Genomic DNA, 18,468 nt, shown 5'->3' on the forward strand with positions numbered 1-18,468 from the left:
CAAGGGTCTGACCCTGCTCCCTGTGTGCTGCCCACCCACACCTCCCTTTCTCAGGAGCCTCCTCACCCCCAATTTATCACCACACAGGGGCTCTGGACCTGCTCCCCCCAAGCCTCCCAAGGACAGGGTCAGCCTCTCTGCTCTCTGCTGCAGCAAAAGGCTCTGAACAGGCTCTGCTTCCCTGACACACGAGCTGCCCCTTTGTGCCAGGGTTTGGATTTGCTTTGATATTTTATTCCTGTAAAGCTCCTTTAATCTGTTTTATTTCTTTCTGTCACCAGCATAATCCTCTCTTGCGAGCAGTGTCTGCAGCTCGTTTGGCTCCAGGCAGAGCAACTTGGCAAGACTTGTCCAGGTTATACACAGGTGATTTCTTACCATTTTTTAAAAAACCCCAACCTTGTTTGTTTCTCTGTCAGTCTTTTTTTCTTCTCTGAAAGGTCAGCTACTGCACAAACATGAGGCTTCTTTCTTTCTGGGAAGCCAAGCTCAGTCCTGTGTGTAGGTGAGGGGTCTGGAAGGGATTTGGGTGCATGAAGCTCTCAGAGGCCTGGGCTCTCGGTTCATTTTACCAGGTGAATAATTTCTGAACAACCTCACAAAGTGCCTGGTTCATATTTTAACATCTAAATCCCTTTCAAAACTTACCCTTTGGGCCTGCTTTTTGCTATGTACCCATTACTGTACCAGCTTTGTAGGTTATAAGGTTTTTGGGGTGATAAAATCTAATAATTACATAAATGCAAAAAAAGAAACCCAACAAACCCCCAAACCCAACAAAAAAACTTTGAGATCAGTTCTTTTTTTAACCCAGGCTTCTTAATAACTTTTACTGAGTGTGTTTTTGTGGTGAGATAAAAGCATATTTTTGACAACAACCCAACAGAGACAAGAACCTTTGCCTGCAGAGCAAACCAGAAGTGATGTCAGAGGTCACAATGCCTGAGTCAGACTTGAAAACCCCTGGTTTTTCTTGAAGAGAAAAACAAACCGAAGAAAACAACTCCCTCGCATGATGCAAAGCTTGGATTTGCCTTTTTGCTTCGGTCTCCCCTGGGGGTGTGAGGGACTCAGCAGCTCTCAGCACCCCACGGGGGATGGCTGCACCTCAGAGCCCCAGCCTGCACCCACCTCCTGCCAGACAGGGCACACAGGAAACAGAGCAGCTCCAGCAGCAAAGCATGAGGACTCTTCCTCATGGGAGGAAGGGTTCCTAGTCCTGCTGGGGACCTGCAGGTGGCCACAGGTTCCATCAAGAACATCCCAGTGAGGACCTGTAGAACACAGGGCCCACCAGAAGTTTCAGGTAGCTCTGAGGAAGGGCTGCTGCAGGAGCCAGGTATTTCCCAAGGCCTGTCCCTGTCCTTGGCTGGTCCCTGATGCTCCTGTCCCTTGCAGGCACCTCTGCCAGGCCCCACGGGGCTGGTCAGTGCTCCAGCACTGCCCTTGGGCATTCCTTCACGTTCTCATGTGCTTGGACAGGTTATTTCACTCGTGAAGACAACACCCACTCCTTCACGTCCACACCCTGAGCTGCACACACCCGTCTTTGCCAATAATTAGTTATTTACATACACCTTGAGAATTTGGAGCAGATGAAAAGCATCCCCGGCCTACAGAAGCCAGGGCTGCTGCAGATAAAAGCTGTTTCACAACAAGGGTTTGCAGCAGCTCAGGTGTGGAACCCCACCTGGGCCCCACAGGGCTGGGGGAGGGAGGGGGGCTCCAGTCCAGCAAGCAGCTGGTTCTTTGTAAGGAATAAAAGCTTGTGTGCTTATTTTCCTCTGGCTTGAGATGGAGAACAGCTGATGAAAGATCTGAACCAAACACTGGCACTACCTTAAAAGACAAGAACAGACCACTGTCAGTTTTAAAAAAAAAAACCAAACATGTTGGATTTTATTCTTTTTAGACCATTAAAAAAAAGATTTAAAAAACACCATCTGATAGACCCACTGCTCTGCAAATACACATCAGTTCATTGAAAGATTATGTGTTCCCTCAGTTGTTAAGTCAAGAAGTGGCCCATGGCTGTTGCCACAATTCAGTGTATTTATCTGTGGGGTTTTGCTTATATAGGGCAAATTATGGCCTTTTCATTTGTAGAGTCTCCAGAGGTTCTGAAAGCTCATGACAAGCAAAACTACTATTTTTTACCATTTGTGCCATATCAGTGACTGTCTGCTCAGAGAACATGTGCGTGTCTAAACACTCTCCTGCTCTGTTCTGTGCCAGGTCTCTGGCTGAGGCCACACCAGGGTCTCTTGGTAGCAAATAAAGGAGTTAATTGGGAAAGAAAAGCAAAGGCTTGTTGAAAAGAATCCTGCACCACAGAAAAAAAGATCCCTCATGATGTGTCATTTCCTGTAAGACTACACTGAGCCCTTTGGAACTGCATCTCCTGACATGCCACACACAGACCATGAGCAAGTTTCCACCACAGCAGAGAGATACTCTAGGAAAACAAGTTACACCAAAAACCCCCAAAACCCCAGACTTTCAGACTCACTCTGGAGCTGTTCCTGAGGACTGAGAGCTTTCTTTAAAAGCATGGACTGGGTAGGCTGCAGCAGAAATTGCCCTTGCTGACAGGCAGAGCAGTAGCTGTGGGACACAGGGGACTTTTGGAGTTGTTAGGGAAGGAGAGGCTCCAGGGGACACCCTGGAGAGACATAAAGTCTTTGCCCCATAGTAAGAAAAAATCTGAATGTTTTGGTTACAGTCCAGCCTCTCCAGAAAGCCAGTGCCCCTGCCAGGAGCAGGTCCCTCATGCAGTCAGGCCAGGACAGCAGCACAGGTGAGACACCTGTGCCACAAAGGGGCAGGAAGGGCCTTTGGGGAAAAGTGCCAGAGTGTCCATGGCACCAGAAGAAAGGGAAAAGGCCTGATTTCTCACAGAAACCAAAACCAGTGGTTTCTACTCTTTCTAGGGAAGAAATACAAATGATACAAGGACCTCTCCACACTGTAACAGCTGTGTTTAGACACATGAGGCTTCTTTTCTGCCTGCTGCAGGACACCCTGTACCTCTCCAGGCCCCTTCACCTTGCTATGCTGATAACCTGGAGTGTCACTAAGCCCTGGCATCCTTTGAGACAAGTGACAGAGGCAGGGAAGGTACAACAGCCGCAGAGCACGCTCTGAAATCAAACAGTACTTCATTACAGAGACACAGGAACTGAGTCAGTGATTATTCTTTCTTCTCTGCCTCCTCGGCGATGGGGTCTGCGGGCGGCTCCTCCACGGTGGCGCTGTTGCTCTCCGAGCCCGTGTTGCTGTCGCTGGTTCCCTCCTCAGCTGTGCTGTCCACCCCTTCCTGCCCGCTCTCCTTGTCCTCTGGGGTGGAGGTTCCTTCTTCACCGTTCTGCTGGTTGTCTGTGCTCTCTTCTGGGTGAGGCTCTTCTGGAAAAAATGTATTTCTAAGTGTCATTTACATGTCAATATTTATTTAGATTGTGCAATTAGGATTTAGGAAGAAACAGAAGCTATAACAAATCCGAGTATTCCATAGCAGTCACCTAGAACATGCAGGGACAGGCACAACTCGGGGATCTTTCAGTGCTGAGGACATATATGGTCCTGCCACACATCCTGATGTCAGCCACAGCTGCCTGACCTCAGAATTCCAGCCATAAGAAAGCCATGCTCCTTGTTAAAGCAGAAGCACTGGAATTCAAACTCCTTGGCCCCTCTTTCCTTATGCTCCTGCTGTTGCAGCAGTGACTCACTGATGCAATAGTCATTGGGACTCCTGGATCCAGCAGCATTTCTTACTGCCACTGTCCAGAGCAGAAAACAGCTGGAAAATTTGTCTAAGAGCTGCATAGGAAGCACTGCTGTTGCATCATTCTGGCTGGACACTGACACTGGGACAAGGAAACACTCCCAGCTGCTCCCAGTTAAGCAGTCTAACCTCAGGTTTACTAATTTTTCCCCGGGTACATCACACACAAAGCATGACATGGGGCTCTGTGGGATCTTATCTTCTCCTCTCTTAAAAACAAGTAATTTAATGAGAAGCAAGCAAATTCCTGTGTTCACCAAGATGCAGTGAACGCCTCTCTTCAGAGACCCTTTAATGCTGATCCTTGGAGGATTCTGCAGCTGTTCAGGTGCAGTTACCTGTCTCCATTGGAGTGCTCTCCTCTTCTTTCTTCTCCTCTCCCTTGCTGGCTGCCTGCTCCTCCTCAGCTGCCAGGCTGTTCTGACTGCGCTCAGCTTGCTCAGCTGCTTCCTTTTCCCTTTCCTCCTGTCTCTTGCGAGCCTGTTCCTCAGCTTGAGCAATTTCAGCTGCAATTTTTTCCATATCCACTTCCACCTTCAAACTGCATAACTAGCAATTAAAAACAAAGCAAAACAAAGGAAAACTTTAGCTCTTTTACTACTGCAGATACCCTGAGAAATAAATAATCAGTAAACCCCAATGATGACTTCATTATTTCTACACACTGCACAGAACTTTTGATTTTACAAAGTTTATACTGGAAGTATCTATGGAGGGAGATACAGGCATATTAAGAAAAAAAAAAGGGGAGAGGGAATAAACAAACTAAACTGGTTATTTGAGTGCAGCCAAGGAGAGCAGTGTGCCCTCCCCAGTGGCTTCAGGGCCACCTTCCTCCAGCTGCTCTGAGTGAATTCACCCAGCCCAGCCTGGAGGCACTTCTAAACTGTACTGGCCCTAAAGGTCACTGAAGGAGCAGGAAATCATTCTGTGCTTTTTACCACCCACACCAGGGCACTGCCCCAGCAGCTGGGCAATTGCTCAGAACCGAACATAGAACTGAAGCACTTGTACCACTGTGGAACCAGCAGCTTCCTCAGAGTAAGTGAGAAAAATGAGCTGTACCCTTTTAAGCTCGTTGTTGAAAGAGTCTGTGCTTTCCAAAAACTTCCTCTTCTTTTCCTGGTGACGCTCCTCAATTTGCAGCAGCTCAGCTTCGAGCTTACGCTGGAAGTGAAACAAAAGCAAGAACCTCACTGTGCAGTCACCTAAAAACTGGGCAGAGGTACAGCTAAGCATACAAATTTTCATATGGGTTTATTTTTAAATACTGGTCTAATATGTAAACATCCTTCTGCCTGCCTCTGATACCCATTAGCTCAGAAGTTCATACTGAAAAGTAGGAACAGTAGGTGGGTCTGCGCAGCAGTTCAAGCATATTGTAAAGGAAACACTGTGCACCTGAGGTGAAGCTTCCAGCATCAAATCTGCACATTTTCTTTCCTATTCTGCCCCCCCAGGTCTGTGTATACATATCCCACAGGTCTGTATATACACAGCTCACAGGTATAGACACACACCCCACATCAATTGCAGTCTCTAACACAGAAAGACCACAATTCACAGGAAAGAAGGACAACTATCCCCTCTACCCTCTAAATCTCCTGTAATTAAAAAAACCCCAACAAATCTCTACCTATTTCTGGTTTTGCTTCACCCCCACACACACTGACTATGCTGAAAGGGTTCTTTTGGTAACATGAGTGTTTGGAAAACACAGGCATGTGACCAATGCTGGGTCAAACATGCAGGTGTGACTGCACCATATATTTTGTATAAATGTAACTTACAGTGAAAAACATTAGAACAGGGACAATTTACTTCAAAAAAAGAATCATTACAAACAAGATGAGTTGTCAGGTACCCGAAATCACAACACTACCAGTACTAATTAACCAGCAGACTTTAAAAACTGCATACAGGGGGTTGTGTGTAATAATGAAGAACTATGGAACTAACTCTTAGGACAAAACACAAAGAACAAAACAACACAAAAGGTGAAGTCTCATGTTCTGTAGCTCCCAAGAAATCCCAGGGATTAGCTCCTGGAGCACACAGAACATTGACACCCAGCAAGAACAGTCACGTAGTTGATTGAATGATCCAAAGAGTTGGAGTCCAGCCCAACCCCACCACGTTTTAGCTGCATCTCCATCCTTTCTTTTTACCTGATGAACCATCAAGGACTGAACCTGGCGTTTCAGGACTTGCATTCTGGCTGTGGTGACCACAGAGCGGACGTCGGGCACCACGCTCTCGCTCAGGATCTCGCTGATGAGCCGGTGGTTCCTCTGGAACCGAGCCGTGGCCGTGTGCTTCATGGAGAACCCATCATCGTAATCTGCAACAGGAGTTGGAGGGGAAACTGCTTTGATCCCACAAAATGAGAGCTGAGCCCAATGTAGCCACATTATCCACTCTGTATCCACATTATCACTCACAAAAACTAAAATATGAGCCCTAACAGCAGCAGTTGTCATGTCACAAAGTTCACAGTAACACACACAGAGCATCAGGGAATTTCAAAACGAGACAAAGTGTGGCCAGGGCAGCATTCACCTGGCACAGCTCTAACAGCTAATTTCACATGCATTTCCCACAGCTGAAATTGGGACTGACCTAGTTATTCACTCTGTTGCTTTCCACACTTCCACAGTAAGAGGGACTATTAATACACCAAATAAAAGACCCATTCCTGATTAATCATGTTTCCAGAACAAAATGCCATCAGGATAGTGACTCGTCTATAAATAACCTTTGTAGCACAGATCAAAACTACTTATTTATTAAAATACTGAGGACTGAAAGCATGAAGCCATGAGACACATTTACTCATCACTGAAACTTCAGTCATGTATTAAAAGAATTTGATTATTTATTAGTAAGTGAATCTCTCTAAAGAGAAACCAGGTAAACAACAAGTATGAATTATCTCCCAGAACAATGCCACATAGAAAAGTCCAGAGGTCTAATTTTGCTTTACATTAAGTACTCCTACTGGAGATTACTATCCCAGCTATTCAAAGAAATCTTAAGAAGCTGAAGACCATGCCAGGAGATATTACCGAAGAAGAGAACTAGTTAAATGAAAGTTTATTTCCAAGTGTATATTGTATCTCATTTAGGTATCTGATTAAACAAAGCAAAAAAAGAGGTAATGGCTGGTTTTGCCCAAGTCTACTTTGCACTGGTGGCACAGAACAGAATCTCAAGTCCCCAGGTTCCAGTTATTCCGGCATGAAATGTATTTACATAAATGTTGCAATTACCTCACACGGGGGAAAGTGCTGTTTGCTATGAGATTTATCTCAGGGGTGTGCTTTCACAAGGGGGAAGGAAAAAAAAGGGTGTAACTGAGCACATTTTTCACCCTCAGGTTTCAACAAGTATTCGGTGATGCATTTAAAAGCAGCCATGAGGTGTGCGAGGCTGACTTTTCCCACTGGGTGGGGTGCATTTCCTTGCAGTCAAATAAACTTTCAGAATTTTCTCATCAACTTGTCAGCAGCAAGGGCACCTCACTCACCAAACAATCTCGAATGACAGTTGTTGAACACATTCAAAGTTCAGGTGCTCTTAATCACACCAGAACTCTGCCTGTCAGATTTATGTGCTTCTGGTAATAAAGCACAACATTCCATCCAAGCCGGATTAAATCAGGCACCTAAGCCTTTTCTAAAGCATGTGCTAAAGCCATTATGGAGCAGTAAGCAGACTGATCTGGTTTGAACTATTGAGCATTACTTCACACTTAATTAAGAAGGGTTGGAATAACTTTTGCCACGGGTGCCACCTTACTTTTGGGAACCAAGTCAGCTGTACAGAATAAAAAGTGGTAATGAGAATTGACATGAAAGCACCAAAGCAGAAACGAAGCCACATGAAGCGCTGCAGAAAGTGAACACAGGTGGTTTTCTGTATCTCCATGCCATGGGTGTCCCACTGGGAGTGCACACCAGCTCCTTACCATCGGGATCCTCCGCGGGCTGGATGCTCATGTAGGGCTCCCCCTTCTCCATGCGTGACTGCCGCTGCCGGCTCTCCTCTTCCAGCGCCGCCTCGGCGCGGCTCTTGGCGTTGATGTAGGCCAGGTAGGCAGGGGAGTTGTGGTAGGCCTTCATGGACTCGTTGTACTCGATCTGCAAGGTGACCAACATGGTTTGATTGCACCACTGGGTGATTCCCACCCGGCCACAACTGCGCTCTGTGTAACGCACAGCGCGGTTACACAGACAAAGCTGAATCTGCATCGTCTGGCTGAGATACAAATGATCAGATTCTCTCAGTCCTTCTTTTTTACAAATTAGAACTTCTATAGTCATTTGTGTTTTAAAAACACAGCTGGTTCTTAGGTCCTTTTAGTATTATGATAGCTTTGTTTTCTGAGATTTCAAATTCAAACACCTCAGAACATTTAAGATCAAGTTCTGGTAAGATGAAATATTCACAAAATATTCTTAGTAATTCTCTGGAGTTCTAACTAAATCTGTGGTTCTGATTTCTTCTCTTTCCTTATGCCAGTATGTCATGAACCACTTTCCAAAATCATTTAAGATTTGTTCATTCTTTGACCCATCCCTGTTCTGGGATGGCACAGAAAGCTGCAGCCAGACTCCTGTCTCCTCCTGGCAGCAGGACAGCACCACTATTTTCACTTTCTTTGAAATACCTTTTCTCTTTGAATTGCTTTCTTTAATCTCATTCTTAAGATTTCGTACAGTGATTTGAGATACTTCTAATAAAAAAAATAGATATAATCTATGATATTGATAAAGGTACCTAAAACGCTTGTAAATGATCAGGACCAGGATCCTTCTGCCTTGGCACAACAGAAACCAGCTGGCCCCTGCCCCAAGGAGCTTACAATCTAAACATCATTACCAAGGTAAAAATAGAATTCCTGGATTATTTTTTTTCTCAGCTAAGAGCACTGAGTTTTGCAGTACTTCTCTATTGCCTTGGAATAAAACCAGCTGAGATTTGACCAGGTAGCCAGAGCCTCAGGTGCCTGCCAGGTGTAAGCACAACACATCAGCTGGACAATTCTCCCTTTGTACCTGAGAATCACAACAACAGTCTTGTACAGGTGCTCAACACTTACCAACCTAGACACAAGGCAGCTGTCATCTCTTGTCATTAAGATCAATAAAACCAAAACAAAAGCACAAGAAAACCCTACAAGTGGTAGCATTTTCTATTAAGAAACAAAACATTAATGCCACAGCGTGGAGTTCCACCAGGAAAACCAAACCCCACGTGACTGGAAGTCTCTTAGGAACATGTTCATGACAACAGCAGTAGTTGCAGAGCACCAGTTTTGAAAGAGGATTTTGGTGTTGAGACAATCTTTTCAATACTGATGTTGTACAATCAAATCCATTCATTACACAGTTAAAATCGACACTCAATTATAAATACTTCATTTTGAATTAGGTCTAAAAACTGACCAGTCACAGTTGATGCACAGTTATTTAAAAAAATCTAAGAGACGTGTCAGGACAAACTTCCATTTAAGTTACATACAGGGCTCTCGTGAATGCCTCAAACACCCCTGCATGGGGAAGATGAATTTTTCTTCTCAGACCAGTTCCTAGAAGAATCAGCTGTAATAAACATCCCAGATTTCTTCCATTTACCTTTTCAGCTTCATATTCATTCAAATACTCTTGCTTCTCTTCATCAGTGAGATCTCGCCACATTCCTCCAATAATCTTGCCAATTTCCCATAACTTCAAATCAGGATTGGACGCCTTCACTTGGTCCCAGACCTTAACAGAAACAGCTGGAGCTTTACTAATGATATCTAAATACTTCCAAATTAAACATTTTATATTGTCATCTCAGTGTTCTTTCTGGAATCACCATGAAAAACAGGATAAAGTTAGGAATGAGTCTGGCTAAACTATCTGGATTATTTTCTGGGGCAGGAAGTCAGTAGGAAGCCAGCTACTGAACCAGGCAATTGCTGAGTGGCTTTGGTCTCATGGGAATATTGCCTTTAACCCTCTCAATTCTCTTCTTAAATGAACATCGCTGCATCTCGGGGAAAAAAATGCTACTGAGTAAACACATCCAGCAGTAGATTATGACAAAGAGACTGAGCTTTTCAGATCAGAATGTAACATTTCACAATATTTCAGTCTTGCTGATCAATCTGAGTTCCAACAAGTTCTGACTCCACCAAAAAGGTTCCTAACTTTATAGGGAAAAAAAAGGAGAGCTGCCAGTGTAATTTCTTGCTGCGCCACTTGACTTTTTTTTTTTGTGTGTGTGTTGATGTTTTTTGGCCTAAGACAGACATGCTGGTAAAGATACTTTACCAGAAGTGGAAGAAATTCCTTCTGGCTCACCTGCTTCAGCCAGGCTGCCATGCCCTCCCCATGCCCCATCAGATTCCAGACTCCACAAGAGTCTCTCTCCTACTTTCTGTCAAACAGTTCACAGAATAGCGAAGCAAACGTTGCCACGGGCTAGGGTGGTGAAGGAGAACATGCAAAGTCCACTCATTGCTACTCTTCAGTCCAGCTACAGCACTGCACCAAGCCCAGAAAACGCAAGGAATACTTCCTTTATATAAAAAAGTTCTGTCAGTAAGTCACAGGAACTTCTGAATGTGGCGGGGTGGATCCTTGTCAGCAGACAGTGGTAGGAATTAGCATTTTAGCAATTTTCCCCCCAGAAATTGGCAACTGTGTGACCAGACTACTGCTGCCTTTGTTCTGCAGGGCAGACTCTGTACTTTACATCCCCTTAAGAGAGCGCAGGCTGTTAGGAGTCAACGTTTAGAAGCTGAAACTAAGATCATAGCAATTAATTGTTAGCACAAACGAACACTGACTTTATTACTGATGGACACTGTAATACCCACCTTCCGGCTGTACCTCATGTAGGGCATCAGGGGCTTGTCTGGGGGTTTGGGGGGCTTTGGAATGGTAATACCAGAGGAAGCCTATAAAAGAACCGGATAAATCCATTCGTTAATGGGATCGCTGAACAGTTTCTATACGCACTCGTTTTGGAAAACACTTGTGCATTCACACACCCCCACCAAGAGAAGCAAACATCACCAGAAAAATTACCCAGGCTGTAAGTGAACAAGCACTAGCTAGAGTTGGTCCTCAGAGGAATAATTTCCAATGTAAGTTTGTCCTTTCCTCTGTAAGTTTACAGAGCAGTAGCTAGATAAATCCTCAAAAGGGCTCCATGTTCTTAAAACTGAACTACATAGCTTAGGAACGGACAAGGAAACACTAATCCCAGCAGGTTGTTTTTTTTCACTTCTGATGACTAACTTATTTTATCTGTTTTGACAAATTTAATGTGGCTATTGTACAGGTTTAAAAAGATATGAAGAAAGGTAAAAAACATTAAGTTAAAGACATTATAAAGTAATTTTAGTTATTATTTTTCTGTAAAATCGTCAGTGGTAATTTGGTGCCAATTAACTGACTCTTTATGAAAAGAAAACAATTCTATGCAGCTATAAGGTAAATATGTGCTCTAATTGTAGCCAAGCTCTAATGAATTATCCCAATTAGCCTGGAACATGCTCCTGTGCTCTGTCTTCCTTTGGCTTATTCTGCCAGACACAAAGCTGGCACCACACAAAAGGCTGCTGAGCTTTAATGCTGCTGGGTCTCCTTGCATCCCTTCAAGCCACAGAACATCTGACAGGGCTTGCTCCTAAAGCAGTGCAATGACATCACAGCCCCTGTCAACTGCAGGGTCTGAAACCCTCCACTCTTCCAGCACTTCCACATGCCAGGAGTTTTATTAAGTGGGAGTATTGACATGAAAATATAAAGCAGGTTCAAGATCTTTCAGGGCTGTGGCCTGTAGATCAATACTTGGGTGTAGCCCAGAAGGCTCAGTTCAATACTGTTTTCCTCCTGATAGTTTCTTTTTTTTTTTTGTTTGTTTGTTTGCTGAATTTATGGAGCTCTATGAACAATGCATACAGAACTGTGTATAAATAATGTGCATGAGGTATATGCATTACCAAAATGTATACATAGATACACATACAGATGGGTTGGAAAAACATTAACGGAAACTGTTTAATGCTTTTAAATTAAGAGGGGTTTAAAGACACCATCCATATACTGGGATATGCATGGCAGAGCAGGCTGTGTATGCTTGTGACATACAGAAACAATGGAAGTTCTCACACAAAACCTGACTTAGTCTTGTATAAAGTATCCATTTGAACAGTCAATTCCAGCTTGTAGGGGAAGATCCTTTCTGTAAATGCTTTAAAAAATTGGATGAACTTCATTTGAAAGAAGGTTTATATGAGAGGCATAAAAAAGACTACACTTTCAAAAAGCACCACGTATTTGGTCCTTGAGAAATCTTTGTATCACCTTCCAAACTGATCAGAAGTTTTGAGGTACAAAGTTCTACATGGAGAAACCTTAAAGTTGTGAGATATTTAAGAAAGTATCAGGGATTTACTCTGTTTCTGTTGTTAAGAGTGTTATATTTCCACTGTCTATTTTTGTTTCCTAACTGCATACAATGCTAGGACTTGATTCATGTTTGAAAGAAGCTGTCACCTCCCTCATCACTTGTCTCCATCTCACTTTGTTTACTCCATGAAAAATGAATGTAACATCCATTTCCCACACACTGACACATATATGAGCTGAAGCTATTTTATTATCAACATCACACTTTTGTTGAAAAAATAATGACTGAACTTGGGACTGTGCAGTAATTACCAGACTAAGACTAGAAAGAAAAATAAAGGGCTGTACCTCTTGCATGGCTCAACAGAATGATGCAACGACTATCAACGATCTCCAGCTTGCAAAATGTTCTTCCTTATTTTTGTACCAATAAACCTCAGCAAAAAGAGCAGTTCCCTCCCTCCAAAAATTCATACCCAGCTACAGAAGCTTTTCCTATGCATGCAGTGGTCACTGAAGACCAAAGTCTGTCTTTTTGGATGTCTGCATCATATACCATTACCAGTTGAGTAAAAACCCATTTTCCTGCAAAAGGTTTCAGAGTGAAGGGGAAGGGGAGGAAAGTGAGGAATAAGAAGTTGGTTTTGGTTTTTTTTATAAAGAAGTGGCAGCAGCCAAGACTCCGAAGAACCTAACCCTAAAGCCATTTCTGGTCAGCTCCTGGTGTTTGCTGGAGGATGTAATAGTTGATTCTCCTACCGTGACCCGGCTGTTGGTGCCCGGGTTCCCTCCCAGCCTGTAGTTGTTGTAGGCCAGATGGCTGTATGGATTGTATCCCACAAACCCTGGGGTGCTGGGCATTTGCTGATGGAAACAAATGAGACAAAAACACGAATGAGAAATGAGCTCAAACGAGGAGAACACAGAAATGAAAATGAACTGCAATATGGCATGCAAAAGCAACCAGAATTCAAACAAGCAATGAGGTGTAGCAGTTGGTGTCTTCCCAACACACAAAACTTACTCCAGTATAAACCTAGTAAGGAAACAGGACTTTTAAGCAAATGTGTCACTACAAATTTCTGTCTGAAAATTGGTGATTTTATTTCTATTAACTGTGGAACTCATTTAAACATGTACTCTGTAAATTCAGGTCATGGCTAATGAGAGTTTTCCAACATAAGCCACCAAGGAATTCAGAAGACTCTTGTCTCCCAAGGGTGAAAGTTGGGCAACTCAGCACCCAGTGATGGGGCAGAAATCCCCTGTACCCACATTTATGACACCAGTGAAAATCTCTGCCTGCTTTTCTTCCCAGAATTCTGCCTTCCCAACAAATAGAGCAGGGGAGGAAATCTCTCAAAGCACCATTTGTGCTCCACTGCCAGTGGCTGAAGACAATTCCCAGAGACATCTCTCTGTTATGAGGCAGGCTGTAGACTGACAGAGCTGAGGAACTCTACATCTGCAGTAGGACCTGTAAGTTAAAAACTTTAAACTAGTCTGAACAGATCACCAAATCCAAGATAATTCAGAAATTATTCAATACATCTTCATTCATTCATGAAAGTGGATTGATTTGTTCTCACCTCAGTCACGCAGAAAAAAAAAAAAATCTTGTTTCTTTTCATTCCCTTCTCACTTAGCAATAGCAATGGACATTCAAGTTTCATCAGGTTACCTGAATTCCCCTCCTCAAATAAATTTCTTTTTTCCATTATCCCCCTCTTTTCCAGTCAGATGGAAAAAAGATCAACTATTTTGTTGGAAAAAAGATCAGCTATTTAATGGTAATTGTGATTAAGTCCTGACTGTGGTGGTTCCATGATTCCATGAGTTCACAAGAGCCTGGAGTGTTTCTGGACGTTTAAATGTCATTCCCACAGTGTCCCACTCTCCAGCAGCCCTAATAAACATTCCAAGAAGTCTTTCAGGGATTCACTGACTGGACTTGCTCCAGATTACAATTATACAAATTTGACAAGTAGGTTCAGGACTCTTAAGAACCAAAGTATGACACGTACAAACGCTGAACAGAAGCGTTTTAGGAGCTGACTAAAGTAACTAGGAAGGTTTCAAGTCAATGCAGACACACTGCAGGAGTTTATTTCTAAACACACAAGTGCAGAGGAAAATTATCCTTTAACAGTCAGTCTTCAACAGAGGTTTTATTGCCAAGCTTTTTAACTCAGTCCCAGCAGCTGATGTGCTCATCTGTATGCCTGGGCTCATGACATACACATTCACTACTTCATAAGGCACTGTTTTAGTACAGTTTTTTGTATTACCATAACAACAGGCTTTGAATATGTTGACTACACCTCTTCAATAAAACCAGGTGACAATTGTAATCTCCGTCTGCTTAATTCTTTATTTCTGCAAGACAGGATTTAAATGTTACCAGGAACTACCTTGCATCACATGGAGGATTTTTATTTCAGGTACAGTACTGCAGTTTTGAGAATTACTGGGATTTTGTTGACTGCAGAACCTGGAACTGGCTGTGGAAGAACAAGCAAGGTTATTTGGCTACTTTGTGACTTGCATTAACAGAGCACAGACCATCACATGAAGGACTGTATAAAATATAATACAAAATAAAAGATGCTTGTAAAACAGGAAATGCATGTCACTGGTTGCAGTCCTGGCATGTGCTTCATGTATCCTTCTGAAGGACTGTACCACATCAACATGAACCATTAAACATCTGTATCCATGCTATATCCCAAAGGAACCACATGGGTATGCACAGCTCTCGATGCAGGAATCCAGGGGTCAGGATCCATCATGTTCCTTCTAATAGATCTAGTTTGCTGTGTGCAAAATGAAAACTCTGAGCAAACTATGAAAATCAAGTTTATTTATGTAAACTTATAAAAACATAACTTGTATTTATGTATTATGTAATTGTTAAGCCTCTTCCTGTAAAGTATGGCACAAAAACTTGGAAGGATCACATTCCTTCCAACTCCCATCCTTTGCTCAATCTTCTGTACAAAGGATTTGTCCTAAAACCCAAACTATCCATAAATGTGACCAAAGATGTACATTTACTTCCAAACAGTTCCTGCCCCCAGCACACTGGTACTGCAGCACCTTTGTACATCCAGGAATGTCACTGGGCAGGATTCAAAGCTCTGTTCATGTTTTCCTCAGTGTCAGGGCACGCCACTTTACTAGAAAGTAAAATATTTCCCAAGTCCTAGACTCCAAAATACCAGAGATTTCAAGGAATGCAAGAGTGGCATCAGGAGTGTTTCATTATTCTGACCCAATATAACAGCATGTTTCATAATCCTGCATTCCACTCAAATGCAAAGAAAAAAAAGCAGCTGAGTACAACTGAGATGTGGAAAAATGCACTGTCTGCCCATGATCTGGGCACAGGCTGAGCAGGACATTTTATAATCAAATATATCAGTTGATTTTAACTATTCCAGTACTGCTGCAACCCACTGGGAGTCATTTGAGACAAGCGGCTGCTCACAGAAAATTCAGTGTCTGCCAAATCCAGCCTTAAAGGCAAAATAAGTTTATTCAGATTCTCTTTCCCAAACTTCTCAAATAAGAATTATATTAATTTTAACAATTCATATGACATTAATATTGTGTTTCCCATATAGGAAGGTGACGCAACTCCGTAATTATTGTTCTGGGAAGTTACTAAAGGCTCTGTGTTAATGAGAAAAATCACTATACTTACGGTTGCAGGAGCTGGGGTAGGAGGTGGGGCATAGGATGGCCTTTCTGTTAAGATAGAAATGTAAGCACATTTTTTTTTTTTCTTGAAAATCTGAATGAATTCTTAAGGCATCTGCTATGGCAAATATTTTTAAATGATTTTACAAAACCAAGAAAATTCTACTCTGAAAGACTTTGTGTTTTGTCACTGAACAGCAAAAAGCAACACTAGAAAAAGGAAAGAAAGAAAAATTGAAATCTCCCCATTACTCTTGTCCCAGGCTTTTATTCAAGCACAAGATTGAAAATAAAATTCATTTATATGCACACCAATTACATGGAGAGAAAGCAAAAACGCAGTCCAACAGGATTCAGAAGCTGTGATATGTGGATTTCCTACAAAAACAATATGCCAGGAATCAGCCACAGCAGGATTTAAGGCCAAGAGTTTAGTCACTACACTTGCTAATTTCTTTTAATGCCAGGAATAATGGCATCATCTCACAAACAGATTCTGTGGAACCAGATCTGTAAAACATCAAAGGTAAAGAAAGAAAAATATTTTAAAAAAACTTACTTGACATTTTGACAGTCAAATTTTCAGCCACCTGACATTATATTTGTACTTCTGCAAGACAAAAGAAGATCATGCTAGTAAGTGTTGTGCCTTTCCCCCATCAGATATTCGAAGCTTCGACTGTTAATCGATACCAGTGATTATCAAAGTTTGTCAATTCTGGAATACAGACAAAAGCATTTCAGAAACCAAGGTGTTATCTCTTTGAAAAATTAATGGATTTTCCAAGGAATCTGGCCTTAAATAGCTGTGCAAGAGCACACAGGTTTAGGTCACGTTCATATGAACGGGTCTAAATAAATATATTTTATCCTGTAAGGAATAAAAAGAACATATCCCATTATTTTACACGCATTGTTTCAGAAATCTGCTATTAATACATAAATGACCCAATGATGCATTACCTTTACAGGGTACATTAAACAACTACCGACCCCCATAGCTATGATCTGACAGGCAAGGCTTAACCTTTTAGCACCGAACTCGGCAGCGCGTCACACAGCGCTGTAACAAAGTGGATTTTCGGTGTTTTTCTTCAAATCACACCGCGGCAGCCGCAATCTCCTTCAGAATCCCCACTAACGCCGTGCTCCGGGCTCGCACACGGGGCTGGCTCGGGGAGATCGAGCGGAGCCTGAGCGGGCCCAAGGCGGCCACCGGGGGTTCCCTCGGCCCCACCGCTCCCTCCCCGGTCCCGAGGGCCCTCCCGAGCCCCGCAGCGCTGCCGGAGAGGGGCCGGGGCCGTCCCGAGCCCCCCGGTCAGCCCCGCCGGGCCCCCCAGACTCACCCGCTCGGCGCGGCCGCGCTCCCTTTGTTCCCACAGGCCGGGGCGGCGGCGACGGCGCCTGCGCACTCCGCTCCGCACTTTCGACAGGCCGGCCCCGGCCCGCCGGTGACTCCCTGCTCACTATGGAGGGGGTCTGTTCGGCTACCCCGCGCCCCACCGAGGGGCCAGGGCCGTTCCCGCACCCCCCGGGACAGCGACGATTCCAGGGGCCGTGGCGAATCTGCGGGATGCAACGCGAGCGCCGCGCGAGGGGCGGCCCCGCCCGCCATTAGCGGCACGGAGGCGCTGGCTCGCGGGGTGTCCCAGGGGCTACCGAGGCTCCCAAAACCGCGCTCATCCCCTTCCCCCGCGCTGGGAAACCCCGGTCACGGTGCCCCGAGTGCTGGCTGCCGGTGGCGAATCTGCGGCGCAGAACAGGCGCGCAGGGAGGGCCTGCGGACGCTTCGTGCCCGCTGCGCTTTAGCGCCTTTCCTCCCCTCACGGGCTGCGCGCGGCCCCTCAGGGGGGTTTGGCGCCTTTCCTCCCCTCACGGGCTGCGCGCGGCCCCTCAGGGGCGTTTGGCGCCTTTTTCCCCTCACGGGCTGTGGGCGGCCCCTGAAGCGCCTCAGTCCCCGGGCTGCTGTGAGGCCACGGAAAACGCCGCGGGGTCGTGTCCGAGCCCGAATAGTATCCCATAAAAAGCAGCGATGGAGTCAGGTGAACCGTCCGTCAGTGCTGCCGAGTCCTGGTCTGTGCAGAGTGTGGTGCCGAAAGGGCTGTTTGGGATGGCAGCGCTTGCAGAGGCGGTTGAGTGGAGCACGATGAGCTCTGAGGGCAGCGGGAAGGTGCCGGTGTGTGGAGAATGTCAGAGGAAGGGGATGGCGTTAGAAACGGCTGTGAAGGCAGCCAGATGGACCCCGGGTAATAAATATGATAATATATGATAATTGTTAACTAAATCAGCCTGACCAACTCACAACACTCTGCTGCGGAATCAGACAGGATTATAAATTACCCAGTAGGCTGGGAGCAGTGGAATTGTCCACAATTCTTTGCAGAAATCAGCAAAGTTATCACACATAGGTAAAACCCTCAGAAATACCAAACCAAGGTGAAGGGTGTGGCTCTGAGGGTGTGAGGAGGACGGCGAGTTCCAGACCTCAGCTTTCAGCTTTAAGAGCCTTTTACACTGCAAATTATCAAGGTGACTGAATTAAATATGAAAACTTTGTCAGTGAAACTTGAAATAGAA

The 18,468-nt window shown here is 44.4% G+C and overlaps 1 protein-coding gene across 3 annotated transcripts; it reads right to left on the reverse strand.

Annotated features, from left to right (window-relative positions):
* Positions 1–1,868: 1,868 nt before the first annotated feature.
* Positions 1,869–17,322, reverse strand: SMARCE1 (SWI/SNF related, matrix associated, actin dependent regulator of chromatin, subfamily e, member 1). Of its 3 annotated transcripts, none has more exons than XM_059489241.1 (11): positions 17,238–17,322; positions 16,451–16,501; positions 15,896–15,939; positions 12,952–13,056; positions 10,653–10,733; positions 9,421–9,552; positions 7,752–7,923; positions 5,953–6,125; positions 4,850–4,951; positions 4,123–4,333; positions 1,869–3,399 (listed from the first exon to the last, which is right to left on the reverse strand). In XM_059489241.1, the coding sequence occupies exons 2-11, from the start codon at positions 16,455–16,457 to the stop codon at positions 3,191–3,193; spliced, it is 1,236 nt and encodes a 411-aa protein (XP_059345224.1). In that variant the 5' UTR covers positions 16,458–16,501; positions 17,238–17,322; the 3' UTR covers positions 1,869–3,190. The 3 variants fall into 3 exon arrangements, with proteins under 3 accessions (XP_059345224.1, XP_059345223.1, XP_059345225.1); XM_059489240.1 differs by having other exon boundaries at positions 1,869–3,402; positions 17,238–17,321; XM_059489242.1 differs by lacking the exon at positions 12,952–13,056 and having other exon boundaries at positions 1,869–3,402; positions 17,238–17,289.
* Between the last annotated feature and the right edge of the window lie 1,146 nt (positions 17,323–18,468).

The sequence above is a fragment of the Ammospiza nelsoni genome, chromosome 26 (assembly GCF_027579445.1).
Source record: "Ammospiza nelsoni isolate bAmmNel1 chromosome 26, bAmmNel1.pri, whole genome shotgun sequence".
Taxonomy (NCBI): domain Eukaryota; kingdom Metazoa; phylum Chordata; class Aves; order Passeriformes; family Passerellidae; genus Ammospiza; species Ammospiza nelsoni.